Source organism: Patiria miniata, unplaced genomic scaffold (genome assembly GCF_015706575.1).
Source record: "Patiria miniata isolate m_02_andy unplaced genomic scaffold, ASM1570657v1 HiC_scaffold_5, whole genome shotgun sequence".
In the NCBI taxonomy this organism is placed as follows: domain Eukaryota; kingdom Metazoa; phylum Echinodermata; class Asteroidea; order Valvatida; family Asterinidae; genus Patiria; species Patiria miniata.
The window spans coordinates 41,361,213-41,389,072 of NW_024037072.1; the positions used below are offsets into that span (position 1 = coordinate 41,361,213).

At 41.3% G+C, this 27,860-nt stretch overlaps 1 protein-coding gene across 2 annotated transcripts in view; it reads left to right on the plus strand.

Annotated features, from left to right (window-relative positions):
* Window positions 1–27,860, plus strand: part of LOC119741066 (usherin-like) — a 99,435-nt gene that overhangs the window by 58,010 nt on the left and 13,565 nt on the right. For both annotated transcript variants that reach the window (XM_038216716.1, XM_038216715.1), the window contains 17 exons: window positions 169–366; window positions 1,936–2,151; window positions 3,980–4,225; window positions 5,237–5,455; window positions 7,136–7,338; window positions 8,937–9,145; window positions 10,974–11,067; window positions 11,776–12,055; window positions 13,019–13,078; window positions 15,869–16,056; window positions 17,190–17,401; window positions 18,594–18,754; window positions 19,873–20,070; window positions 21,482–21,636; window positions 22,160–22,361; window positions 22,972–23,079; window positions 24,095–27,252. In XM_038216716.1, coding sequence (XP_038072644.1) covers window positions 169–366; window positions 1,936–2,151; window positions 3,980–4,225; window positions 5,237–5,455; window positions 7,136–7,338; window positions 8,937–9,145; window positions 10,974–11,067; window positions 11,776–12,055; window positions 13,019–13,078; window positions 15,869–16,056; window positions 17,190–17,401; window positions 18,594–18,754; window positions 19,873–20,070; window positions 21,482–21,636; window positions 22,160–22,361; window positions 22,972–23,079; window positions 24,095–27,252 — 6,107 coding nt within the window. The remainder of the gene's footprint in view (window positions 1–168; window positions 367–1,935; window positions 2,152–3,979; window positions 4,226–5,236; window positions 5,456–7,135; window positions 7,339–8,936; window positions 9,146–10,973; window positions 11,068–11,775; window positions 12,056–13,018; window positions 13,079–15,868; window positions 16,057–17,189; window positions 17,402–18,593; window positions 18,755–19,872; window positions 20,071–21,481; window positions 21,637–22,159; window positions 22,362–22,971; window positions 23,080–24,094; window positions 27,253–27,860) is intronic.

Below are 27,860 nucleotides of genomic sequence, written 5' to 3' on the forward strand. Positions count from 1 at the left end.
CAATCAGAAGTATTTAATTCAAATCAAAAGGTTGGAGATGGGTATCTGTAGAGTATTTGACGATGGAGAATTGATTTTTTTTTTCAATTTTTTTTTCTATTGATCGTCAATACATGACAAGTGATTCAGAAGAGCACAATTAGATTTTTTTTTTTTTTTACACCAAAGCTCCAGGGGGAGTAAATCCACCCAGCGTAACCATCCTAGATCACCAGTCAGTGCTGGTTGCCTGGCAACCACCGGTTCTCACCAATGGTGAAATCATCAGCTACACCATACGGATGCCACAGCCGAGGGTTTACATCGGAGATACCAACAGTACTAGCAGAGTAGTCAGCGGTCTGGTACCCTATACCAACTACCTAGGTCAGTTCTCTTCTACAGTAACTTGGATATGTCTCTGTTTGTTTGCTGAACTGTCCTTTCGAGAGACTGAAAAGCTGTAAATTGTTGCACAATTTGTGCTTTAAAGGGAATGTACAACATTTGTTTTTGCTGCAATTTTCAGAAATAAATGGATTTGGAGGATTGGTATGTTATAGAAAATATTGTTAGACTGACTTAATTCACGTTTTGGGCTTGTAGATGCTGGAAAAACCAAGAAAACCCATCATGTTCTTGTAGTCTGGTTCCCTGACCGCACTTAAGATGAAACAGAGCAATTAATACACTTTGGGGAATATTGTAAGGTCAGGGAATAAGTCTAGCGGGCTTGTACCCCTTCACAGGTGTGTAATCATTTGCAAAGAAAGGTCAATATAACTAAATATGAAAAAATAGGAACAGTTTTTGAAGAAGAAAAAGCAGTTTTCTCCAACGCTGGTCGGCCGACTAGCGTTGGAAAAATACAGTTTTTCTTGAAAATGTCAGCACACCAGGAGCCACGATTTTAAAGGATGCTTTAGACTGTCATTCCCTAATAATTCAGTAAGGTATTACGTGATCATTTGATCATTTCGTTCTTTGATGTTTGCAAATGTTGTATCTTCCCTTTAAAGGAATTGGACACCATTTTCAATCATTCAAAAATGAAACTGTAAAAATATCATCAAACAGCCTACTTGATTGTAAGTAAATAATAGGATCAGACATCGTGTGAAATCTTCGCACTAAGTTTGCCGTCATTTTTCGAGAAATGAGGAATCACCATCGTTTCCTTGCAGTGGTTAGGACAAAACCATTGCGCTATCAATCGAAACCTATGCTTTCACGTCAAGAAAAGTTAAACATTTTCACAGTTTTCTGCAAAGCATGTCTACCGAACCGAAAGTTTGACAGGTTAGTTTTTTAATAACCTGTGTCACTTTTATCACATTGCTGTTCCTCAAATCGGCAAAAACACATTTTCTTTGCAAATGGTGTCCATTACCTTTAACTATAGTGTATCATTAAAAAAAACGTATTTTTTTTTACAGTATATGCAAAGAAATTATAAAGAATCCTACATTCAGGAGATTTTGTCAACAAAAATTCCCTCAGTAGTGATCTCAAATGCTCACATGAACTTCACTGAGATCTCCATTGAACCTCGCATAATCCCCAAATGAACCTCACATTAACCTCACATGAACTTCTATTCATGTGAACCTCATACAAACCTCACACAAACCTGACATGAAGCTGATAATCCTATGAAAGTTTAGTGAAACTCACATGAAACTCAAGTGAACCTCACATGCATCGGATGTGAACCTCACATGCATCGGATGTGAACCTCACATGCATTGGATGTGAACCTCACATGCATTGGATGTGAACCTCACATGCATCGGATGTGAACCTCACATGCATCGGATGTGAACCTCACATGCATCGGATGTGAACCTCACATGGAACTTGCATTGATTTCAACTGAAATCTTATCACAAATCTTATCATGGGCATGGCTACATGAATCTTGCAACTGATTGGCTGAATGTCAACTTTCCATAACAGTGAGCATAGAAGCCTGTACCATCGGCGGCTGTACAGAGAGTAGCGGCACGCCGGCCCAGACTGATCCCTACATCCCCGCGGGCCAGGCGCCCCCTAGAGGCGACGCCATCACACAGACCTACATCTCGGTCAGTTGGAGTCCCCCCACCGGTCCCAATGGGCCTAACATCAGATACGAGTTGCACAGGATGAAGATCAGGGAACCGCTTCAGCCAGGTAATTTTGACTTTGAGGTGATTTTGAATTGCAGATTACAGTGACGTTTTACCTGTGTAAAGCTTGGATAGTTAGTTGACTAGCTTACTTATTAGCATATAGGATCATCCACTCTTGGTGCGTTTTGTTCGTTTCCAGTAATAACACCACTCAAAATCCAAAGGATGTTCAAAACCCAACCTGTTGAAGTATCAGCTCAATGGATGTTGCACTTTTTGAGAAAACAGTGAAAAAGCATGCACAATCTTTTGTTCACAAAACACGATTTTGTCCAACGATCAGTCAATTGACTGATTGTTTGTTGGTAATCACCTGCATTTCTTGGTTTCTTCTAAATGACAGCAAGCCAGACGGAATAATTTACTGAGTGTTTAGTAGCAATACATTCTGTATACAAGTCAACTGAGAATAATTCAAGAGTTACTTTTGGGATAAATGCAAAAGATCCTAAATGCCTGTATGCTTTTCTTTAATGCACCTATTCAAAAACGAAAAGGTTAATTAAGAACGATGCCATTTCTAAATACACACTTTCTCCAAGCATGCCTTTTTCATTTTCAAGAACCTTCATCCACTTTGAAGAAACCAAAAGGAGTAAATAATGCAGAGTCTAAATAAAATTGTCAATGCAGGCATGCACTAGCATGTCTTTACCTTTGAATGAGTTTGAGAATTTTTTGGTGTAGCAAATTGTTTTGCTACCTGTTTACTTGTTAGTCATAGTAGCGTCTGAAACAGCCCTGCCTTTGACTCACTGTAGCACTCAAAACTGTGCGAGTACTCAACCGTTTTGTGGCTTCTTCAGTGTATAAACGCAATGTAATACAATGTTATACAGCTGCTAACACGTTAAGTATTCCATTAAATTGACTGGAAATAAAATGGGTTTTGGGATTGATAGGATTTACTTTAAAGGGAATATATATCATTTGCTTTTGCTGTAATTTTCAGAAATGGATGGAATTGGGGGTTGGAAATATATAGCAAATATAGTTACACTGACTTTTTTTGAGGTTTTGGGTTCGAAAATGCTATAAAAACCAAGAAAAACAATCATTTTCCTGTAGTCTGGTTCCCTGACTCCATATAAGAAGAAACAGAGCAGTTTACATACATTGGGGAATTGTAAGGTCAGGGAACCAGTCTAGCTGGCTTGTACCCGTTCATAGGTGTGTAATCGATTGCAAACACGTGCGATGGTCAATTGGGGCCAGTATTTGAAAAAAAGCCAGTTTTTTCCAACGCTGGTCGGCCGATCAGCGTTGGAAATTGATACAAAAATACCACTTTTCTTGAAAATGACAGTATACCAGGTGCCATGATTTTACAGGATGCTTTACACTGTCATTCACTAACAGTCCAGCAAGGTATTTCAAAATGATTTGGTAGTTTTATTTTTTGATGTTTGCAAATGTTGTATTTTCCCTTTAAGAAAGAGTCAATCTTTTACAGATTGTATCCTGACTGTCTCGAAGATTGTGCAATGCTAAATATAACTGAAAAATGTCACAGTATTTAGGCCACAATTTTCTGCCTTCTCTTTTTAAGAAAATGCTTACCAATAACATTTTTTATGTAGTTTAGATTGATTTTTGGATCAAACATTTCTAGGAAATTTGTTCAATATTTTTATGACATACCTTGTTGTCCACTGTTCTTAGGAACCCCAATTGGTATTGGTTTCTGGCAACTCATCTCAGCTTTCTCTTTTAATGAAATGCTTACCAATAACATTACTTATGTAGCTTAGATTGATTTTTGGATCGAATATTTTTTAGGACATTTGTTCAATATTTCTATGACATTTCTTGTTGTCCATTGTTCTCAGGAACCCCAATCGGTATTGGTTTCTGGCAGCTCATCTACAGCGGCACTCAAACCTTCTACGCTGATCTCGGCTTGACTACCTACACCACTTACCAATACCGGGTCACTGTCTCCAACGATGTTGGCTCATTGACCTCTGACTCCAGCGATGAGGTCATGACCTTGGCTGGCCGGCCGTCCGTCGGTGCATCCCTGTCCGCGATCGCCCTGGATCACGTGACTGTGTCCCTGACCTGGACCACACCTAGTGAGTTTTAGAGTTTGTCGATAGTTTCAAACTTAGCTGCGCAATTCCGTGGTAACTCATGCTATATTTTTGAAGGGGTCTTCAGTCAGCTTTGTGCTGTTATTCTATAAGGTCAAAATATTTAGAATGGATTTTTCGCACGAAGATCCCTTGCAATTAAGTGACTGAACTACCAAAAAAAGCAAACAAAATAAACTTCTGTTGGTTTGGCAATAACTTTTTATCAGTAACTCACTTAACAGTTTGTCCACCCATTTGGTACAAATTAAAACATATAAGAAAGTAATAAACAAAAACCTCCTTTCGCATAAAATATGAACCTTTCTCTGCCTTAAAAACAAGACCTCACAATAACACTTGCATTTTGTATGCAAAAATAAAGTACTAAAAATCCTTAACTAAAATCCTTAATTTTAGCCAAAATACCATACACTTAACCATATTCCATCTCACTGCCACATCACCCAAATGAAAGGTCTTGTTGTCCCCTTTAATTTGATACCACATTTAAGGTTGTGATGCTTGCAGTGTTGAAGATTTTATACATTTTACATTTTTTAGTCATGTCTACTTGCTCATAGAATTCCAAGATATAAAAATAAAAAATCTTAGAAATTATATCAAAGATGCAGTGAAGATTTAAATAATTATGTTAAAATTGATTTTCAGAGCGCCAAACTCAAATGTATTGACATTTTTGTTAATTAAGGTAACTTTAATACCTGTTAATGGTGCCGTTGGCATTTCAATGTCTCCCTAATGTCACAGTTCCTATTTAGAGGCTAAATTTTACAGTTGCAAATAGGCTAGATTGATTGCTCGTGGTCCAAAACATAAATATACCGAAATTCGTGGAGGTAGGATGAGGTCAAATTAGGTGACATTAAAGATGGAAATATTGTGTGCACAAGTCTATGGGAATGTCTCCCAAATGACCCGTTTCCTGTAATTTGAATTCCAGTGACCATTTGCTTCATTATGTTGTTGAAACTTACACCATTCATTTCCCAGCCTTACAAGAATTGAAGGGAAGTGTCGTCAACTATTTCATCGAGTACGGTGCCAGCTCCACCCCCGGGATTCGAACCACGGCCACCTACCCGCCGGGCGTGAGCTCTACCACCGTAGGACTACTCATGCCCAACACGCTGTATGAGTTTAGAGTGATCATCTTCAACGGTGCTTACAATGTGTCCAGCAATCTGGCCTACGTGGAAACCCTGGATGGAGGTGAGCGGATGTTTTTTTTCCTTTAATCTTATAAGATGTTTGCTGCAGAATTTGGACACAAAAGTACTGAACTATTTTATTAGTGAACCACAATCAGTTATGTACTTGGTGAACATGTACCAATCAAAATGACACTGAGTTTGGGCTAATGGAGAAGTGAGAAGACGTGTCTAAACAGTTCTCTGTTAAAGGCTTCTAGGATCATTTGCATTAATCTCACAAGCAATCTACCAAATTATTATAAAAAAGCTTACTTGGATTTTAGATCGTACTGGTACTAAATACCCCGTAAAATTATTCCATCTGGCTTGCTGTCATTTAGAAGAAATCAAGAAATGTAGGCCATTTCCAATGATCAGTCAATTGACTGATTGTTGGAAGTAAAGAGAGTAATATTAATGAAATTGTGTTTCGTGATCAAAAGATTGTGCATCGTTTTTCACAGTTTTCTCAAAAAGTGTAATATCCACTGAGCTGAAACTTCAACAGGGTTAGGTTTTGAACATTCGTCTTTGAAGTGTTGTAATAACACTTGAAGAGGAACAAAATGCATTAAGTGCAAATGATCCTATATGCCTTTAATATAGATTGTTTGTTAAAGAGGTTGTGGAATGCTCGAAGACATTTCCGTCATTTTTTGGGTATATGTAGCCTAAGGTGTGATGAAATAAAAACGACTATTGTTTCTGTCATGAAATGAGTACAAAGGGTACTTTTGAGAGCTATTTTTCAGGTCCTGTTTCGACCCGAACGTGCAATTTGTGTAAAAGTCGTCGTTGCGGGCAGCAAACAAAACACAGTAAATCGTGACGTAATAAACAGGACTCGTTTATGCTACTCTGCATCGGGAGTCCTGTTTATTACGTCACGATTTACTGTGTTTTGTTTGCTGCCCGCAACGACGACTTTTACACAAATTGCACGTTCGGGTCGAAACAGGCATGACAGGACTTGAAAAACAGCTCTCAAAAGTACCTTTTGTACTCATTTTATGACAGAAACAATAGTCGTTTTTATTTCATCACACCTTAGGCTACATATACCCGAAAAATGACGGAAATGTCTTCGAGCATTCCACAACCTCTTTAAATGGGAAGGTCCACACGAGAGCAATGGTACATTGTTGGGACAGCTCCTTTACTACCATCACTGAATCAGACCGACGTCGCCAATTGAAAGATTTAGCTTTTTGTTTTGATCTCGGTCATGGAAGCATGTAAACAAACAATTTAAAAGGAAAAAGGAAGAAATCTATCAGTTAAACAATGAACAAACAGTATAAGTTATGATTTAGAAGACACAGTAAAAACATAATTGCATATATCAACGGAAAGCTGGGAGCATACTCTGTAAAACGCAGCTTCAATCAATTTCAATCAATTCAATTTCAATCAATTTATTTATTCGTCATGCCAGCATGAAATGTTCCTTCTCGCTTTGCACATAACATTTCAAATACCTACAATACAGAAAATTAAATATGTAAACATACAGTATACACGTTAAAACAGTCAATGAAAAGGCAATAAATTAAATAATAAACGAGTTCCTCAAAAACACTGTAAAACCCTAAAAACACACTCACATGAACCACATTGAACAGGCTACCTATGACAGTTTTCATGTTCATAATTTTAACGTCCTAATCCACTATCTTTTCTAACCATATCCTTTTTTCAGCTCCTGAAGGTTTTTCAGTACCCACCATCAACATCTTAAGCCCCTCAGCCCTCCGAGTCTCCTGGCAGTCACCCGCCCAACCCAACGGAGACATCCTCCGCTACGACGTCTATCAAGACAACGTCGTAGTGGCCACGTTACCCTCTTCGACATTCTCACATATCCTGTCAAACCTACAACCCTACACCATCTACAAGATCCAGGTAATTAAAGCTATAGTCCATCGTTTGTAATTTGTGCATTTTGTTTGTTTGAAGCAACAAAAGGGTTCAGTATCTAATGAAGGATACTGAACAACTAACCTGATGAAGTTTCAGCTAAGCTTCAGCTGTACATATCGAGAAAAAACAGCATTCTAAGATCTCAATTTCAAATCAAAAGTTACTGAATCATGTTTTGAATTGTTTTGAATTGCAGCCATATGCGACGTAGCGCACTGATCCGACGAATTATAACAACCGCGCGTGCGTGTGCGTCGTTCTAATACTTGTGCGCGCTGCGCTGAATAACAAAATGAACTACTAATTTAAATTTTCCTACGGTGCTTCTTAAGAATCACCGTTGGAAATGCCTTCTTTCGTTGATTACTTCAAAATGACAGCTTCCCAGAAGCAATAATTTCACAGGGAGTTTAGTGCCCTTAATATCTTTCAACCAAGTTTGTTTTTCAACAATAATTACGCCAGTTACTTTTCGGATTGCTGCAAATGATGGTCTATAGCTTTAAGGGGACAATCTCAAATTAAAAATCTAAATTAATGAGTCAAAAACTCTTACTTGCTTTGTGCTACAGGGTGACCCCCAAAAAATGCAACCCTAAAACATTTGCCTTCTAAAAAAAAAAAGATGGGTGGATTTTTATGCTTTTGGTATCGGATTAAAGCTGAGAGTTTTTTCTTGAAAATATTGAAACAATCAAGAAAATAGCACTTTGGGTTGCTGAGAAAACGTCAATTGTGTAAAAGTAGTCATTTTTATCCTGCTCACACTGTATATATTTGTGCATGTCCTAATCCCTACAAACAACATGACACATAATATGACAAGAGTACAGATGAATTTGATGGAAATACCGGTTTATTTTCCACCTGAACAGGTATGTCATCCTTTTTAGTTTTATATTAAACCCTTTCAGCATCATTAATAATGTCAAAATACTAAAGAAATAGCACAAATAAAGGATAATTGCACAGTGGGCTTACAGTCATGGACGTCGCGAGGGGGGGGGGGGATGAGTTCATCCCCCCCCCCCCCCCGGAAAAGCCAAACAAAACAACAAAACAAAAAGAGAAAAAAAAGAAAAGAATAAGAGGCGCCAAGTCATAGTAGTGTAAATTTAATGAGTGGGGGGGGGGGGGGGGCAAAAATGTCCCTGCCCCCCTCTAAAACTGAGAAATCAAGAATATGTTGAGAAATACAGGAATTTTTGGGGGAAAACATGTTTTGCCCCCCTCTAGAAAAAAATCCTGGCGACGCCCATGCTTACAGAAAAATGTTTCACTGTTTGCAGTACTTGTGTACAGGATGAAAAATGACCACTTTTACATAATTGGCATTTTCTCAGTCACCCCCACAGTGCTGTTTTAATGATTTTTGTTTCAGTATTTGAAAGAAAAAGCACTCAGCTTTCATCTGATACCCAAAACATAAAATCCACAGATCCCCCTTTTTTTTTTAAAGGCAAATGTTTTGGGGTTGCATTTTTTAGGGGTCACCCTGTATAATATCAAAAGTGTCCGCCCAGGCAAGAGAGAATCTGTCAATCCCATGTCCAAAAAATCGCAATCCTTTTTCCCCCCAGGTTGAAGTTTGCACCGTGTATGACTGCCTCCTGAGCAACGCCACCTTCACCACCACCCTAGAGGCTCCCCCAACCGGGATGACGCCCCCTAACCTGAGGGTACTGGGGTCTAGCGTCATAGACGTCAACTGGGTGACCCCGACCCAGCCCAACGGCATCCTCCTGCAGTATGAGCTGTACCGTAGGGCTTACACAACCTGTGATGAAGAGTAAGTCATTTCAAATCTCTTCACTGCTCCATTATTCCCCATACTTCTATTGGCACCATGCACAAGTACCCCCTCAACGGTAAGATAGGGAGAGTTGGGGGAGACCACTGGGAGAGACATTCGAACGTATAGAACATTATCATCTTGCGGCCATCTTGATTTTTTTTTTTCCCATTCAAATCAACGTATCCAAAGCGAGGCTGGAAGGAAAAATAGTCTGGTTCCTTTTTGCCCAAAAAATATTATCATTCAGTACTGTTAGTGGATACAAGGAACATGACTGAAATGGTGGCAGCATTATAAGGCCCCCCAAAAAAGTCTCCGGTTTCTGGTATGGAGCTTGCCTAAAAAGTGGTGCGGCGACGCGGCTTTTTTTTTTTTTTTACCTGATTTTTTTGCTTCAAATGTCGGCTGATGACTGCAAATGATGCCCGACTAAACTTAGTGCAAATATCGAGAGAGGCCACATAAAGCTTATTCTCAAACATAACCCAATCTAAAAACACGTTAAAATTGTACAGCAGCAGGATTCCAGTCAAACCAGCGAGTTTGGCGGTTTTGAGACATCATCTTTCATTGAAAAAAAACCTTGTTCATTTTGCCGACGCGCATGGCTACGGCGACGCGCGTGCATACCAGAAACCGGAGACTTTTTTTTTTTGGCCTAAAGTTCTATTGCCAATAATGCAAAGACGCTATGGCTTTGTGCACATTTAGAATAAAATTAGCCTTGGGTACTTAGAGCTACATGCGCGCGAACCAGTACGGTGTGTGCCGTCCAAGGGGCTCTTGAAAGTGGTGATAAAGCGCCCTCTCAGTTAGTGCACGGAGCCAATAAAAAAACAACAGCATACAAAATATGTGGTTGGATCCCGCACTGTGGCTCTGAAAGATATTTGTATACCTTTCCATTTTCCATTTGCATAATTAGAAAGAGTGCACTTTTTAGATTATTTATTGGACAGTTTGACATTGCGACAAGCATGGATGCCATGTGGGTGAAAAAAATGAAATTCACTTCTGTTAAAGACATAGTCCATCATTTGTAATTTGTGCATTTTGTTCGTTTGAAGCAACAAAAGTTTCAAAATCTAATGAAGGATACTGAACAACTAACCTGATGAAGTTTCAGCTCAGCTTCAGCTGTATATTCCGAGAAAAACAGCATTCTAGGATCTCAATTCAAATCAAAAGTTGCTTAATCATGTTTTGAATTGTTTTGAATTGCAGCTTTACGCGATGTCGCGCACTGATCCAACGAATTATAGCAACCGCGCGCGCCTGTGCGTCGTGCCAATGCTTGCGAGCGCTGCGCCGAATAACAAAACGAACTACTAATTTCAATTTTCCTACGGTGCTTCTTAAGACGCACCGTTGGAAAGGCCTTTTTTCGTTGATTTCTTCAAAATGAGAGCTTGCCAGAAAGAATAATTTCACAGGGAGTTTAGTTCCCTTACTATTTTTCAACCAGTATGTTTTTCAACAATAATTACGCCAGTTACTTATTTGGATAGCTGCAAATGATGGACTGATGCTTTATTAAAGCAGGGTTGTAGTTGAGACCATCACAAGTCCAGTCGCAAGTAACAGTGGATGAACAATAACAAGGGAGTGCCTTTTTTCAAAGTTCATTTGAATAGCTTGTGATTTGAATTGGGACTGGAGGACTTGTGATGGACTTTGGAGGGATTGCCAGGGCCTTGTGATGGACTTGACTACATCCCAGCTGTCGAGTCATATCCTTGTATCTAAAATATGCAAAGCCTCAAGCCACATTTACTGCTCTGTTGTTGACCGGATTTATTTGTCTTTTTTACTGTATTGACAGGTCGGGTGGAGGCACAGGAACAGACATATGTTTCTACCTGGAGTGTAGTATCACAGAGAGTGTCTGTGGTAATCAGTGTTATTCCGGCAGTCAGGTAGTGGACTATTTCCCAATTTTTTTTTCAGTATGAATTCAGTTAATTTAGTAAAATTGAAACTGCATTTTTGTTTTGAACTTGTGGAATTTTAGTAACTGGGTTTAAATTGGGCAACTGTAGATGGCAGTGTTGGTTTCAAGCTTACAACTGATGTTGAGTGCACGCAAACAATTTTTTGTCAAGTAAATTTAGACAAACTAGAAGCAAGAGGAACGCAGCTTGGGGAGCCTTTCAGGTGAATGTTGCCTACATTTATGTAAACATTTTCCTAAGGCCAACAAAAAAAAGTCTCCGGTTTCTGGTATGGAGCTTGCCCAAAAAGTGGTGCGGCGACGCGGCTTTTTTTTTTTTTTTACCTGATTTTTTTGCTTCAAATGTCGGCTGATGACTGCAAATGGTGCCCGACTAAACTTAGTGCAAATATATGGCAGTCCAGAGAGGCCACATAAAGCTTATTCTCGACCATAACCCCATCTAAAAACATGTTAAGATTGTGCAGCAACTGGATTCCAGTCAAACCAGTGAGTTTGGCGGTTTTGAGACATCATCTTTCATTGAAAAAAAACTTTTTCATTTTGCCGACGCGCATGGCTACTGCGACGCGCGCGCATACCGGAGACTTTTTTTTGTTGGCCCAAGCCAAACAAAACATTGACCCAGTTGTTTCACATTTAAGTGAGGGTTTTATTGTGCACTTGACCTAAGGTTTGCTGTGAGGGCGTCCTCCACAACCAGCAGCCTTCCTACGAGTGCTGTGGCACCAACTACCTCCCAGCCAGAACCGTGTCCTCAGACGTCTGCTGTGGCGGTCAGTTCCATCCGTACCAGGCTGACCACCAGTGCTGCAGCGGTCAGTACGTCAGCGTGCCGGTCGGTCAGATATGCTGCTCGGACCCCAATGAGGATAGGGTAGCTGTGGGGCCCGGTGATGCATGCTGCAGAGGTGTGCCCTATGACACAGCAGGACCTCAGATATGCTGTGGAGGTACGTTCATTACAATGTTGGATTAGCCCAGGTTGGACGAAGTCTTCATTGCATTACCACTGGCGTCCAGGATGAGAATTCTCTACATAAGACCACCCAAACTTTGGACCAGATTTTTGTTATGTTTTACCTCGTTACAGAAGCTTATTTCATGCCTACAGTTTCTATGTGTCCTTACCTATTGGGCCGCTGGGTTCAGGAATTCCATATGTGATGCTGACCGACAAAATATGCACAAAGCTTATTTATAACCCAAATTTTCAAATAAACCACATAGGGAAACCGACTAGGTGCATTATAGTGTAAGTTGAACAAAGACAATTGTCCTGAGCGGCGTTTGAACCTGCTACCTCCGGATTGCCATTCCTGCATTCTACCAACTGAGCTATCCAGCCCTATGTTGGCGGTTTCCCCATTTAGTCAATGTCTTTGTTCAAGGGGTGCTAGTCAGAACCCATAAACCTGTGTACCATGTAGCCAGGGATTTTGCCCAAGTCACGATGCCAGCAACATGAGCAATGCTGCAAACCTTGGAAATAGCAAACGGGGATCACTCAAAGAGGATACGGCTTCTTAAAAATAATTGCTGTACAAGATGCCCACGACTGCAGATCTTATCCCTTTTTCAATTCTCAGCAATGAAAGTCAAAAGTTGACACGTATTTATCACGTTTAGAACAACATTTGTCCTTGATTTTTATGTCAGCGTTACAATCTCGAATTCATTTGTCAAAAACATTATCCCTTTTTGTCAGTGTTGTTTGGTCCCCTTTTAATCTATACACCTCCAATGTTCAATTAAACTTCAATTCTCAGCAATGAAGGTCAAAAGTTGACACGTATTCATCGCTTTTAGAACAACATTTGTCCTTGATTTTTATGTCAGCGTTACAATCTCGAATTCATTTGTCAAAAACATTTTGAGTAAGACCAGAATAACTTTGAGATTTTAACCACTTGTAGGTACATTCTATGACAAGACGCAGGGACTGTGCTGCCAGATGACGTTTGTGTCCTTTGATGGTAAAAGTATTTTGAGTGTGGCATCTGTTCTTTCTGCCTTGGTTCCTATCCTGTTATTCCTTCTACTTTATTTTGTATTGGTGCTTGGTGGCTTGGCAACATACTTCATTTCTTTTCTGCTTGTGAAAAAGGTGTTTGAATAGCATTGGTCACAGATGTTATATACCACTATCACAGGTGGTAAATGGTTGTGGGTGGCATAGAATGGAAGGCACATAGGATCATTTGCATTTACCCCAAAAGTAACCTACTGAATTCTTTTCAAAAAGCTTACTTGGATTAAAGATCGTACTAGTACTAGACACGCAGTGAAATTATTCCATCTGGCTTGCTGTCATTTAGAAGAACTTAAGAAATTGAGGTGATTTCCAACAAACAGTCAATTGACCGATCCTTGGAAATAATGAGTTCTATAGACGAAACCGTGTTTCGTGATCAAAAGGTTGTGCACGGTTTTCAGTGCTTTCTCAAAAAGTGTAGAATATCACTGAGCTGAAACTTCAACAGGTTAAGTTTTGAACATTCCTCTGTGGATTTTGAGTGGTGTTATTATTGGAAACGAACAAAATGAATGAAAAGCAAATGATCATAAATGGATGTGTTTAAGATTCTGTAATTTTGGTTGGCAGTCGCCGTTGCAGATCATTTCATTTGAACAAGCAGTGGATTTGTGAAAAATGTCTCAAGCCTTGTCCCTGAAAAAAAAAAAAAAAATACTTTTATAAAAGCTCAGAACACTTCATTGGCTGGAATTCTTTTGAATGATGGTTACTTTCCCTTGTTTAAAAAAAAGTTCTGTACTTTCTTGGTAAAAAAAATGTAATATTCCATTCAATAAAATTATAGACAAAAATAAAATGGTTAGATTCATGGCCTAGAACAACATGGCACTCTACATTTCTAAGTAAACTTTATCTTTTCTCTCTTTTACAAAGCGTGTTTCTTCCTTCTGTTGCGTAAACCTGTGCTTTGGAAGCACCTTATCTTGTAGTGTTTTTTTTCACACAGATTTCCTTTTCAGCAGGTATCACAAACTCTGATGTTATTTTGTTTACTAATACACTTCCATTCAAATTTTACATTCTTGGAGTCAGCATTTTGTGCATTTCTATGTTGATGATTTGCCATTTTTCTTGCATTCAAACTATTTATGTTTCCATAAAGTTGTACTTCATGTAAAACTTTGTTTCTTTTTCTTTTCACTACTTTATGTCCAGGTTGTTGTGCTTAAGCAAAGCCAATAATATCTGGGACCCCAAAAAGTTTATACCCAAACTTTCTTGTGATCAAAAGCTAGTGGCTCCCATTTGTTAACATGACAAAGTAGTCTGTTCCATTGGCTTGGTAGCATGACAAATTGGACACATTTCACAAATGAGGATCTCTCTTGGAATCCAAGTTGTGTCCAAATTGATTTATGCACTGATTTGGTGGTGGATTTCTGTTTTTAATTTTCTGTGTTTACTTGAAGTTGCATTCCCCGTGCTATTTTCGGGTTTCATCCCGAAAAATAGGTTCCTTATCTAAATTGCCAGTTTTCTAGCAATACAAAAGTTGGTTACTTTTGAATGAGACATCAACCAAAAACATCGGCCCATGTTTAGTTAGTGAATTATTACTTCACAATTTCAACTTATTGGCTGCCAGACAATTCTTCTGTTCTCGCGGGGTAGGCTGGTTCGTGCCCCACATTCAGTATCGATAATGTACAGACCGAAAGCCAGTCTGTTCGCAAATTTGTGGAAGAGCACAGGGAACACGACTTTAAACATAACTTTCCTTCTCATTCAGTTTTGCACATATACTTCAATGCTTTATTTTATTAATTGCACCCTGTATAAGCCGTGGTTGGCAACATATTTTCCCAAAAAGTCCTCATAACGCCCTCAATACATAATAAAATGGCATGTTTAGGAATTGTGTTGTAATTTTGTTGACAATGATGAATTTCCAATAATCAAATAATATTTTGGTTATCTGTAATAACCATAGAGCTATATTAAATTACTAGAGCGCTAACTTCGTGTACAAAGTAATGCCTGCTGGGCGCATCCATGTTTGTACACAAACCTATGGAGACCTAGAAATTTTGTATGGCTTTTGTACGGCTATTTGCATATCTGCGTTTGTATTCCATACCGGTGCGTCGCGAAGCCAATACGCCCAAACCCAAAATGCACGATCAGCAAATGAGCGTGTCATTTTGCTCTACGCAAACAGCGCAACGCGTGCGCGTATTCGCTGAAGATGCTTTTTGCCTTCACGTTTTTTTTAACCGTCAATGACGCGCTTACGTTGTTTGCGTATGTTCTACTTGCGCGTTGCATGTAGAGTACACTTTCAAAATTCAATCCATCTAATTTCATTATGTTCTACAAACACGCACACGAACTCAAAATGTCTGCGCCCAGGACGGCTTCAAAGCGTCTCTGCGCGCAGGATGACGAGTTAGCGCTCTAGTAATTTAATATAGCTCTATGGTAATAACTCTTCTTCATTTTTGCAATGTTGGACCTTCCATAGTTTTGCAACCCATGGTTGGCAAAATGTGCAGTTTGCCAACCAAGCGTAGAAAGGTCTATAGACCACATTCTCCAAAAACATGCTGGCCCGTGTGATTTCATTATTTTGTTTTCCTGATGGATGACCAGCTATATTAAATACAGTGGATCCGTAAAAGGAAATTGGTCGAAAGCAGCTGGGAAAAAAGTATCACAAAAGTCTGAAGTCTTCATAAAGTTGTAGCCACCAACTTTTAATAAAGCCTCCTCACTGTGACCTCATGTTCAGGTACTTTCCAAGATGGTTTCAACAGCCAGTGCTGTGGGTCTTCTGTGATTGGATCGGACCAGGTGTGTTGCCAAGAGAATGACCTCACCATGAGCTTTAACCCCGAACCTAACAAGGTGTGCTGCGGCATTGAGTATGTGGACCCTGATGTCACTCTGTGTTGCTCATCAGAAACTGGCATCGTCAAGGTAATGCTAAAAGTCCTAAAGGAGAATGTTATTCGCTGGAATAATCGTGACGTCACTTAGAGGTCAACTCGGTGCCAAAAAAAAAACACCCCACCACGATTACTGGTTCACGCACACTGCAATGGCCCAGATTCGCTATGGCTGTCATATATCCGTTTCTTAATTGACTTGATTCTCCTCTTTGAAGCAAAAATAAGCACAGCTGTGCTTGTAACTGGCGTGGTGACAATCTGCTGAGAGGCAGTGAACCATTGTCAGGTACTGATTTGTGAAAATGTTCTATAAAAGTAGGACTTAAAATTGCTGTCTTTGATTGTGTGTATTAAACATACACATGTACATGAAATTTGTCTTCATGGATTGCACGTAAACTGTTGTCAAGGAAGTGAGCCTAACCTTGGGAGGAGGTGACGTCAAACTTTCTCCGCGTATAAGGAGATCTAATCTCTCCGAATTAAAAAAATTCTATTCAGTCTATGTGATTAGGTAACATTGTTGTATGTGGTTCATTTCAATCTTGAAGAAGTCATTGTAAAAAGAATAAAAAGCACAAATGTACACTTGAAACATAAACCCAATACAGCCTGTTTTGCTTTAATATCTTGTGTGCATATACATTCTAGTTAGATATAACTTTGAGGGTTATGATGTCATCGAATTAAAATTTACAAGATGAGCATTAGCCACTCTCATAAATAAGAGAGAGGAAAAAACACACATTCTTGTTCTGTAGTTGTGGGAACGTACACTAGTCTGTACGAGGTATTTGTGGGACCAAAAATGCTGTGGGGACAGCAGAAAGTCCTCATAACTCGGTCCTAATTTGCCTATAAACAATAAAAAACTTCCTCAAAATGCGGTGTAGGCCTACCCACTCATACTTGTGTTTTTACACTGAGGTACACACTACTTTCAGTATGACATTGCACTTGGAAATGTCCTTGATTTAGAGTTGTAATTGAGTCCGTCACAAGTCACTGTGTGTTATTACAAGACAGTGAAAAGTCTCAAGTAAAGTCACAAGCCAATCAAGTGACGCAGCCAAGACATTCCTTTGTAATTGTTAATCAACTCAATTACAGCTCTGCTCTGGTTATTTAAACAAAATTTTTTTGGATTTTGTTTGTTTCTAGGTCCATTCTTATCCTACCCCACAAGCCAAGCGGTCAGCCAATGACCAGTGCTGTGGCGCTGAGAAGATCACCCCCTCACAGGCTTGCTGTAATAATGCGGGCTATAACCCCCTGACGCATGTGTGCGCAGACAGGGGCACCAACGTGGAGGGGAACTGCGGTGGGGGTACGGTGTGCCCAATCAGCCAAGCAGCCACAGCTTACTGCAGCAGGTCAGTGGTCTTAGGAGACTGTACATCCATTCATTGCCATAAATTCTTAAGTACAAATGTTTCCTGATACGTTCTTTTACTACATTTTAGTTAATCTTTTTGTTTTTGGAAATCTATATCTAAAATGTCCTTCTTTGCATCTACAGGGTGACCCCAAAAAAGAACCCTAAAACTGTTGCCTTTTTTTTTACAAACGTGATCTGTGAATTGTTTCGTTTCGGATAGTAGATTAAAGCTGCAAGTTTTTTTCCTTCAGATATTTAATAAATCATGAAAACAGGAAATTTGGTTGCTGAGAAAATGCTAATTTTGTAACTCCATTTTTGGTCCATTCCAATGGCATTACTACAGTTAAGAAACATTCACTTTAATGTGTCTTTCATTTGTGCAATTTGTTTAATAATTTCACATATTTCAATGCTGAAAAGGTTAAAAATGGGATTTAAAAGGATAAGATAACTGTTCGGGTTGAAAATAAAGGTATTTCTAACAAATTATTTAAACTCTTGTCATATTATGAGGCATTCAACTTTTCCTCGGATCTGCAGATTTCCTCATTTTTAATTCTCATGAACGTTACCCTGTATTATCTTTTGTGATTACATACAATTATTATGATTTTTCTGTGCCCTGATGCATTGGTTGGATGATTTTTCTCATGAACTCAGAAAATTAGTATTTAGTCTTAATTGCTGCCAACTGGAGTTGTATTCGTTTCAATCACAAGTCTAGTCACGAGTAACAAGGGATGAGTAATGAAACAGGAATACTTTTTGTGACAGTTCATCGTTACTTGAGGAAATACAATGATGTGTGATTGATTTGTGATAGACTTGAGATGACTTTGATAACTTAAGTATGGGCTTAGTGAACAAGTACCCCCTCAACGGTAAGAAAGGGAGAGTTGGGGGAGACCACTGGGAGAGACATTTGAACGCATTGCTGATGACGCTTACGTGAAGAGGCTTTAGTTTGGCGCACCTTCAGAGTAAAGAAGTTCTGCATACTTTGTGCTATACATGTGCGAACCAGTACATGCATGCAGTGTGTCTTATCCACAGGGCTCTCGTAAGCGGTCAAAAAGCGCCCTCTTTTGTTTGTGCACGAAACCCATTACATGATCCTGTGGTTTTTGCTCGAATATTCATGAATTGAATAGAAATTCATTAGTGGTTTAATATTTTTTTTTCAGGTGTGACTTTGACATGAACACCAATGTGTGTGCCACAATTGACAGTCGGTTCATGCCATCTCCCCCACCCTCTGCTAGCCCCACCCCAGGGGGCAGTGGTGTCTGTCTGACAGCCCTGGATAGTGTCGCTATTACAGGACCCAACACATACTCATATTTGGGTGAGTTGAATGGCGAGCAGGTCACAATCCTGAAAACCTGCAAAGAATAACGTTCTGTCTTTAGCTGTTGCTGGATCCTAAAGCCGGCTTCGGGTTAAAGGGAAAATACAACATTTGCAAACATCAAAAAATAAAAGTACCAAATCATTTTGAAATACCTTGCTGGACTGTTAGTGAATGACAGTGTAAAGCATCCTGTAAAATCATGGCACCTGGTATACTGTCATTTTCAAGAATAGTGGTATTTTTGTATCAATTTCCAATGCTGGTCGGCCGACCAGCGTTGGAAAAAACTGGCTGTTTTTCAAATACTGGCCCCAATTGACCATCGCACTTGTTTGCAATCGATTACACACCTATGAACGGGTACAAGCCAGCTAGACTGGTTCCCTGACCATACAATTCCCCAATGTATGTAAACTGCTCTGTTTCTTCTTATATGGAGTCAGGGAACCAGACTACAGGAAAATGATTGTTTTCTTGGTTTTTATAGCATTTTCGAACCCAAAAGTTCAAAAAAGTAAGTGTAACTATATGTGCTATATATTTCCAACCCCCAAATTCCATCCATTTCTGAAAATTACAGCAAAAGCAAATGATGTATATTCCCTTTAACCTGCAATTTGCTTACACCACAAGGGAACCCGCGGTATCAATCAGAAAAGTCAAGCTCCGGTCATAAAACTGAGAAATTGTGTGATTATCATGGAACAAGCGGCATCTCGACACAGACTAATAGCAGTCATGCTCATGACACCCACGATGCGACGAAGATTCAGAATAAAATTAGATGATCCAGATGGGCACACAATGATGTAAAGTTACACAAGTCAAATGCGATTCATTCGAGCCTGTTGGGAACTCGTTTGGGGCACAGAAGTTCATATTTTTTCTTCTGCGACTCAATTTTATTCAGTGCCTACTGATGCCGATCATCTTAATATTCTCACAGTTGCACTTAGGTCCCCCCAAAAAATGTGACTAACATGTTCCTGACGGTGGTAGCTCATACGCAGCTTGGTCCTGAAAAGTCAGTCACCGACTATTCTGTGACATCGCAAGGTCAACCTGAGAGCGGCCTAACATTGCCCCAATTCCCTTTGATTCTCAATCCACAGATGAGGATCTGCTACCATACACCACCTATGAGTACGCCATCACAGCCCACAACAGTGTCGGTAGTGCCACCAGCGAGTTCAGCAGTGCCCAGACTAACGAGGCTATACCCATAGGGGTAGCTGCCCCAGAGTGGAGAGTAGGCACTGGGGTGTTGGACACGATCGTCCTGACCTGGACGCAACCAGCTTACCCAAATGGTAAAATCATTGAAAAGAGTTCTAAGAGCAGCTCCATCCGAGTAGAAAGTATGGTTTTTCAGCATGTTGCAGTCACTTTAAGTCATATAGACTATAAAGATTTACCCCAACATGTGACCAGAGATTTTCATTTTCTCAAAACAACTGTGTTGTCACGTCTCATTTACATAAAATGAATAATAATTTCTTTCAAGTGGCAAGTAGTTTCTTTTTCGACTATCCATAGAACTCTCCATAGAACTCTAAAGCATTGCCAACAGCCAAAGTGCAGGAAGGTTTTGGAAAAACTGAGCAACCAGTCACATATTTCTTTTCAAAATAACTAGATTCACAAATTTTTAGTGTTTAGCTATTACTTGATGATGTTGTTATATAATTTTTTTCAAACCAAAAATTCTGTGAACCATTTCCAGTCAATCTGCTTTATTCTTTTTAGTGAATGATTTAGTATTTAAATCTAATAATTAATGTGGCCTGACGTTGCGAACTTAGCAAGTTCTTCTTCAGAGGCTAAAACAGAAATGACAAAGATTATACATTAACATGGGGGTGCACACAAACATGCAGGGCTGAAAGAAGAAACACAAAAAGGAGGATTAGGTGTGAAAGGTGTGGAAAGATGCAGGGGAGGGTGGATGAGAGAACAAAGAAACAAAGGGAGATGGCAAACCACAAGGGGTCTGGTGTAAACAGGGGAGAGACCAGAAAGGGGAAGGATCAAAGGTCACAGGGAGTGGGAACGGACAAAAGAGTGTGAGAGTGAAGGGGGATGATGCGGGGGGGGGGGGGGGGGGGGGGGGGAACAGTATGGAGGTGGAAAGGGATGAAAGATGGGGGAAGATGGGTAAACACAAACAAGGAAGACCAGGTGGATTATCTGTAACAGAAGGCAATGGAGGAAGAAAAGGATTAATCATTTCCGAGTTGGATGTTGAGACCATGTGGTTGAATAGTTCGAAGACAATTCATCCACACTTTCTCTCTGCTGAGGCGAACTGAGTCCTTGCGATGGCCAAGAGATTCAATGCCCTGCAAAATCATATCAGAAATGGAATGGTTAGGCAGGTTGAAGTGATGACCAACAGGGGTGTCTAGTTTCTTGGTGTTTACTTTGAATTTACTCTTTGAGTTGGGATCAGGGTGACATAGCAATGCTTCCTCACTTTCAACCACTGTGACCCTGGTTCAATTCCTGCTCAGGGCAGAAATACTGACTGGCTTTTCATCAGTCCCTTCCTGATTCTGTCAAATTGTTCTCTGAGGGTTTTCTTCTCGCCTTCTGTCCCCACCTCCCATCAAAGGATCCTACTGGAAATATGTTGCAAAACCTTTGTGGTCCATCCAGACTGAATGCCAAATTAGAAAAAAATGATGAGTCCTGACTCTTAAAGTACGAACCATTCTGCCATAGGTGTCATCACAACTTACATCCTACGACGTGACAACATTGAGATTTACCGCGGCCTCGACACTTCGCTAGACGACAATCGAGGCATTCAGCCCTACCAACATTACACTTACGTACTCGGTGCCTGCACGAGCATCGGATGTGCCAACAGCGAGCCGGTCAGTATTCCATGGCTTTTCCCAAGGGTTTTATTTTTGCATTTCACAGATGTTTTTATTATGTCTTTCGTGGATGTCGTTAACATTCAAGTTTGAGTTTATTATCAACTAGCCCAGGGTTCAATGAATAAGATCTTGCTCATGTTTGTGAAACATTGGAAATGAAATTCTTCATCCCATTTGAGATTTTGATTTCTTCCCTGTAGCATGCATGACATGGACGAACTATATTTTGTTTAATCAACTGATTCATTTTTTTGTTCATCTAAAGGTTAAATGTAACTTTTTGTTGCAATTTCATTTAAATTTTAATACGTCCACCCAATACTATTGATGCCACTAAAATCCTTAATGCCAGCTTGAAGATTTTTATTTTAAAGTTTGCTGGGAATGTTTTTCATCCATTTATCTAAAATTACTATAAATATTAACACATTGGAGAAAATTATTAATAGTTGATAACTATGTTGTGCATAACAATGAAAAAGTTACACTGACCTTCTCCCTCCTCTCGTTTTCACAGGTGATTGCCGCAACATTACAAGACGCGCCAGCTAATCTCTTTGATCCAACGGTCACGTCCCTGGATGCCAACACCATCCAGATCACATGGCGGGAACCCGGGAGACCCAACGGTGTCATCCAGGAGTATAGAATCACTGAGGCTGGCACAGCGGACCCTATATATGTGGGAGACGCGACGGTGTTTGAGTTTCTCCACGGTGGTGAGCAGAATTTACAGCCTTTCATTCCTCTGGAAAGTCCGAGTACAAAGAATTTGTCCTTGGGTTCCTGCACAGAGGTGGATATAGGAAGTTTCGGCAAGTTTCCAAGTGAAATATGCCATGCCAGTTTGGAATAAAATAGTTTTTATGAATTTGAAATATTTGGAAGTTGTGCATATCACAATCAAAATAGAATTTCACAATCAAAATATAAATGGTTTAATTTGACAAACTTAGACAATCCTTTTCAAACAATAGTCGGGCAAGAGAATTTTCATCTGGCTTTTAATAAAATCATGAACCACAGTCTAAATTGAACTGGGCATCAAGCTTGAGTAACTGTGCATCTTCCATATAAGATTTGAGGCTTTGCATGGTGGAGTATCATTATTGTTTCGGTTTGCGGTAACACCATGTGGTAATAACTACTGCTTAGAAGATATTTAGTTCGGAAAAGAACTTGTCCTACTTATTATCAACTTTCACTATAGTTTTAGTTCTGATAAGAGCATCTTCCAGCTTAACACACAGAAGTTTCCAATTTGAGTTTAGACCTAAAGTCTGAGAAACAAGATCACAACCGATGTGTTTATGTTGACTTTTTTTCCAGGTTTGTTTCCATACACAAGTTACACATACACCCTGGTTGCTTGTACATCAACAGGCTGCACATCCAGCAATCCCATCAGCATCACTACACCTGAAGCACCCCCACAAGGTAAAAAATGATTTCTCAAGTGACAACTATTTGAAAGGCATTCCTATGTCACTGCTCTTTCCGTTTAAAATATTAAATACATTTTTTTTTTTTTTTTTTTTTTTTTCGCTGTAAAATTGTATGTGTAAATCTAGTTTTATCATTATAACTGTATTTTTTAGTGTTCTGTTTTGGAGCTTTCATCAATGTTTAGACATGTACATTTTCCATTTTTATCTTTTAAATGGACAATAAATAAATAAATTGGAATTGGTTTTGCTTTAACCTCAAATATGTGATTGACTTGAGATTTGATTTGTAACTTAAAGGTACAGTCCATCATTTGTCATTTGTGCATTTTGTTTGTTTGGAGTAACAAACGTGCTCAAAATCTAAAGAAGGGTGCTGAACAACTAACCTGATGAAGTTTCAGCTCAGCTTTAGCTGTATATTTCGAGAAACACAACATTCTAGGATCTCGATTTCAAATCAAAAGTTGCTGAATCGTGTTTTGAATTGGGCCTGAATTCAGCATCTGAGACACGTTCTAACTGAGCCGATTGCAGCTACGCAATGTCGCGCACTGATCCGACAAATTATAGCAACTGCACGCGTGTGTGTGTCGTGTCAACGCTTGCGTGCGCTTCGCCAAATTAAAAAAACGAACTACTAACGGAAATTTCCAACGGTGCGTCTTTAGACGCATTGTTGAAAAGGCCTTCTTTCGTTGATTTTTTCAAGATGACAGCGTGCCAGAAAGAATAATTTCACAGGGAGCTTAGTTCCCTAACTATCTTTCAACCAAGTATGTTTTTCAACAATAATTGCGTCAGCTACTTTTTGGACGGCTGCAAATGATGGACTGCAGCTTTAATTGTGATGGACTTAAATCTAACATTGTAACTCATTATTGTTAAAGATGTTCCATGAAAGGTAAGTAACTTATTATGGATAGTCATCACTAACAATGTGGAAGTTACTTTGATGATCAAAATGGAAACTAGCATATGACACTTGTTCGTTCTTTCATTTCAAGGCGTGTCCAGCCCAGTCCATGTTGTGGTCAGTGCTACCATTCTGGAGCTCTACTGGTCCCCGCCGGCTGTTCCCAATGGCATCATCACTTCCTACCAGCTCTACCGCTTTGACCGGCTCGTGTACACTGGAAGCCAATCAAGTCAGGTGTTCACCGACACCAACCTCTCTCCAAACACTCGCTACGAGTATACACTCCGAGCGTCTACATCTGCTGGCGGCACCAATAGCTCTGTCTATGCCTGCCAGACTCCGGAGAGCACTCCAGAGGCTATCCCGACTCCTAGTCTCACCGTCCTGAGCTCTACGTCAATCCGAGCCTCCTGGCAAGCACCTGCCATCCCAAATGGAGTCATCAGAAGGTACGGTGTTGTCATACTCAGCGGCACCCCAGAGCAGAGGCCCTATTTCAGTGGCTTGGCTACCTCCATCGTCATCAGTAACCTGACCCCTTTCAGGCTTTATGACGTCCGAGTCGAGGCGTGCACCGACGGGGGATGCGGGCACGGACCCAAGGCTTTTGCCCGTACCTTTGAAGCTCCTCCCCAAGGGCAGGGAGAGCCAACTTTGGTCGCTACCGGACCCACTGTCATCGAGGTGTCCTGGAACCCTCCGACAAACCCCAACGGGAACATCACCAGGTATATGGTGTATCGGCGGCAGTACGGCACTGCCCAGCTCTACCTTGTTTACCAAGGTGACGCAGCTCAGAAAAGCTTCACCAATGCAGGAGGTGGCCTGTCACCATTTACTCTCTTTGAGTACCGAATCACAGTGCACAACTCCGAAGGGATGGACGAAGGTCCCTGGGCTAATGTCCGCACCCTAGAGGCCCCTCCACAAGGTGTGGCCCAGCCAGAGCTAGTAGCCGTCAGCTCCTATGCCATCATGGCCAGCTGGCAGCTAACTGCCTTCCCAAATGGACTCATAACAGCATACCGGCTGGAGTACCAGGAGCTGTCCAGTGATCCAACCCTGCCTAACCCGGTTGTTCCTGCCGCAACTGTTGAAGGAAGCCTCTTTCAGACCACTTTTTATGGTCTGTCCCCATTTACTTCGTACCAGGTGCGCATCGTGGCTATCAATGGAGCTGGGGAGACGGCTGGGCCTTGGGGCCAAGTCACAACCCAGGAGGGGGTGCCAGCAGAGATCGGAGGGTTCACAGTGGTACAGCAATCAGATGGCCGGTCGCTGGTGTTACGTTGGCCGGAGCCTGGACAACCCAATGGACACATCCAAGAATACCGTATCTACGAAGACGTTTACCTCATCACACCCATCTATGTCGGCCTGACAAGGGAGTACCTCTTCCGACGTTTGGATCCGTACACAGAGTATGTCGTGGTGTTGGAAGCGTGTACAAGCATTGGTTGCGGGCGAGGCCAACCACAAACTGTCATAACAGCAGAAGTTGCCCCTGCAAACCAAGCCCCGCCCACTGTTGGGGAAATCACATCAGCGTCAGTGCAGCTCCTCTGGAGCCCACCAGTCAGTGCTAATGGTAGGGTTCTCCGGTACGACATTGTGAGATGCACAGCAACCTCAAGCAGACGTAGACGTGACACCGACTCCAGTCTTTTCACCGATACTCGAGTCGTCCACCAAGAGTACAACACTGATGCTGATGCATACAGCTTCACAGATTACTCCCTGCAGCCGCACAAGCTGTATGAGTACCGCATTGTGGTTGTGAACGCCGTCGGTCAGGCTGAGAGTTCCTGGGTGTCGGTGCGGACCGAGGAGGCATCCCCAGTAGGAGTGTTGCCTCCAGTGGTTTCACATGTGGCCAATGATCCCACCACCTTGCAGATCCAGTGGTCCGAGCCATCACAGGCCAATGGAATCATCACTGGTTACTTGTTGGGGAGGAACGACAGTGCTCCATTCAGTTTTGAGAGTGATGCCCCCAGGCAGTTCACAGATCGGGGCTTGATGGCCTACACATTGTACGCCTACACCGTCACTGCATGCACAGGCGGTGGCTGCACAGAGAGTGACCCAACGTACATCCGGACTCTGGAAACAGCTCCAGGAAGTGTGGCACCTCCAGTGGCTGTCCCGATCAGCTCAACATCCATCCAGATTAGCTGGACAAGCCCATCCCTGGATGCCGGAGAGATCATACGCTACGACTTGAAAACGGACGGGGTTGTGGTTTACTCAGGCTCGGGTTTGGAGCACACTAGTACAGGCCTAGTTCCGTATCAGGAGTACTCCTTCACAATCTCTGCTTGCACAGCAGGAGGCTGCACTGAGAGCCTTCCGACACTTAGCAGACCTTTTGAAGCTCAGCCTGTTGGTATGAATCCACCCGTTCTACGAGCTCTTAGTGCCATCTCAGTTGAGGCATCTTGGATAGAACCAGACATGCCCAATGGCTTGATCCTCCGTTATGAGCTGCGTCGGGACGGCAAGCTTGTCTATGATGGTGATGCCACAAGGTTCCAGGACTTCGGCGACGGGGGTCGGGGGTTGACTCCAGGACAAGAGTATTCTTACGTGGTGACAGCTTTCAACAGCCAGGGACTAGCCATCAGTGATCCAGCGACGGTCTTGACATCGTCTTCCTCACCTGCTGGTCTGAACCCTCCCGACCTCACAGTTCTAACCTCTTCTTCCATCCGGGCAACCTGGCTACCCCCCATCTACCCAAATGGAGACATCCAAAACTACACCCTTTATGTAGAGGGAAACATCCTATACTCTGGAAAACAGTTCAGTTATGACGTCGAACGACTGCATTTCTTCACCGAGTATGAATTCCGCATTGGGGCCTGTACCTTGACTGGATGTGCCCTGAGCGACCGTGCCCATGCCCGCACCCTGGAGAATGCCCCCAGTAACCAGCTAGCCCCTACCCTCACGCCCCTCACTGACAACCTAGGAGTTGCCAGCGGTGTGCTGGCAGAATGGGGTCTGCCGCAGAATCCTAACGGCCTGATCCTTGGCTACAAGTTGTACCGTCGTCGCGTCTACCGCCAGACAAACAACCGGGACGATCCAGTGTTGATTTACGAGGGTCCCAACACCAGATACACCGATCTGGATCCCACCCTGGTTCCAGACAAGACCTATGAGTACATGGTGACGTCTATCAACTCAGAAGGAGAGACATCAAGCTCATGGGCACCGGTCAGAATGCTGGAAGCGCCACCAGAGGTAAGTCATCCTTGAAAGCCTCCTTGGTTAAACTGCTCAAGACAGAGTTTTTAAAAGTGCAACTCCTTAATTTGCTCATGCTGGTCCACATTTTTAGTGTCTTCCTTCATGCCAGGCTCCAATTTGTGATGGACTTGTGCAGCCAATTACATTTGCCTTTTGCTAACAGTGCCTCCTTCCACAGCAAAAAGCATACGAACTTCAGCGGTAGAAATGTGCATTGAATAATTTACACAACCATAGAGCACTCCAGGTGCATATAATCATTAGCACAATCTTGCCATGAAATACACTTATGGTTAATACCAAATGTGATGTGATCAAGCTAAATGAGTCATTTGTCGGGAATATTTCTGTGGAGATTTCTGTGGAGATACAGGCCAAAATAGGGCCACTTCATCACTTCACAGCAGTAATGCTGAGATTGTGCTCTTTTGAAATCTGTAATAAAATTTTTTTGACCAGGGTCGACAAACGACTCATGTAGTTTGATCGCATCACAAATGTCTGAAATATAATCACGTTGTTTTCACCTGTTATTCAGTGCCTGACAGTCTGGCACTGTTGTCATTATATGAAAGGGACATTACGGCCTAGAATACGCCCAA